The sequence below is a fragment of the Phalaenopsis equestris genome, unplaced genomic scaffold, assembly GCF_001263595.1.
Source record: "Phalaenopsis equestris unplaced genomic scaffold, ASM126359v1 Scaffold196108, whole genome shotgun sequence".
Lineage (NCBI taxonomy): Eukaryota > Viridiplantae > Streptophyta > Magnoliopsida > Asparagales > Orchidaceae > Phalaenopsis > Phalaenopsis equestris.
This window is the reverse complement of record NW_018216057.1, coordinates 1-1,431: the sequence shown is the minus strand read 5'-3', so window position 1 is coordinate 1,431 and position 1,431 is coordinate 1. Positions and strand designations below refer to the sequence as shown.

The 1,431-nt window shown below is 45.4% G+C and overlaps 1 protein-coding gene across 1 annotated transcript; it reads right to left on the bottom strand.

The window, feature by feature from the left end:
• LOC110035102 lies at positions 1-868 on the bottom strand (the record flags this gene model as incomplete). The annotated part of the gene is given in 1 exon segment (XM_020739343.1): positions 1-868. A coding segment is annotated over 1 exon segment (725 nt), but the record flags the coding sequence as incomplete, so codon positions are not given.
• Between the last annotated feature and the right edge of the window lie 563 nt (positions 869-1,431).

Below are 1,431 nucleotides of genomic sequence, written 5' to 3'. Positions count from 1 at the left end.
CCGCCGCTGCCATTTTTCCCCGCCAAGAACGCATAAAGCCCAACAGCCACAGTGACCAAGCCAGCTAGATGGCAATTAAACTGCAGGGTGGCTATAGCGCTGCTGCGGTGGATGTCAGCATGACCGTGGCAGACAACACTAAAGTTAGCACGGCTGCGATGGCGAAGGACACATCCATGAGCAACTAAAGAAGTAAAGAGAGAGAAAGCCATTTGCAGGAACCAGGAGCCCTGCAGGGCAAGGCCCGCTGCTCGGGCGAGACGGGGAAAGGGAGAACGAGGGCGTGCAATAGCTAGGAAGGAAGCGGCGGCGCATATAAAGATTGGAACGAGCAAAAGGTCGAAGTAACGATTCTCGAGGCCGTCGGGATCCTTGTTGTTGCGAAGGCGGAAGAGGAGGAATTCCTGGATGAAGGCGGAGAGGGATAGGAAATGAAGCATAGGGTTGGGGAGGGGACACAGATTGGAGAGGGAGAAGAGGGAAGAAAGTGCGAAGAGGAGGAAGAAAGCGGCGACGGGGAGGGAGGAGAGAGGGAGTGGATAGCCGATGGGATCGGCTGAGAGAATGGAGGTGAGGATGGAGTTAGCGACGGCGAGGATTGAGAGCGAAGCGGAGAAGATGAAGGGGAGGGAGGGGGGAAGGGGGAGGGCAACGGAGAGGGATTCGATGGCGGCGATGATGAGGAAGCCGACGCCGCCTATGGAGTAGGAGAAGAATCCAGCCATGAGAGCGGGTGGATCGATCGAAGAGGGGATGGAGATCGGAAGGGATTGGATTGGATTGGATTGATGTAGAGAGAGTTTGAATTTGTGAAGGTAGGGTGGAAGTTTTGCTTCAAGGCGGCTGGTTTGGACTTTCCGGTCGCCGGGGAACGAAGACGGGCGAATTATTCAAAAAAAGTAAATAAATTAATAAATGCGAAAATTACATGTGCCGCAGTCCTTGTGGATTTAAGCATAGCACCCCCAAAATTTCATTTTTACATATATAATACTTTATTTATGAACGTGAAAAGATGAATTTGATCATTAAAAGATGTAACGATTATTCATTTTCACATGATATGATTTCTATAAATATAAAAGCTTAAGACGAGTAAATCCGTGCTAGGTAAATCTTGAAAATATTTGGGGCATTTACATTGTAGTGTAAATGAGCCGAGCTTGAGCGGGTTCAAATCTTATTCGCATTCGTCTGGTATGTTTTTTAAGTCTAAATAGAGTTTTGTTCGAGATGATTCAGACTGTATTCACTCAATTAGAATTAATTTGTTTGTTTGAGCTCTTATTTGACTTAAAATTAGCCCAAATTATTTAAAAAATAAAATAAAATACACATTCTCATGCATAAGAAAGATGACATGCATGTAAATATTGAAGTTCAAGTATTAGATATCTAAATACAAAAGAATTGAGTGGTATGTATGTAAAT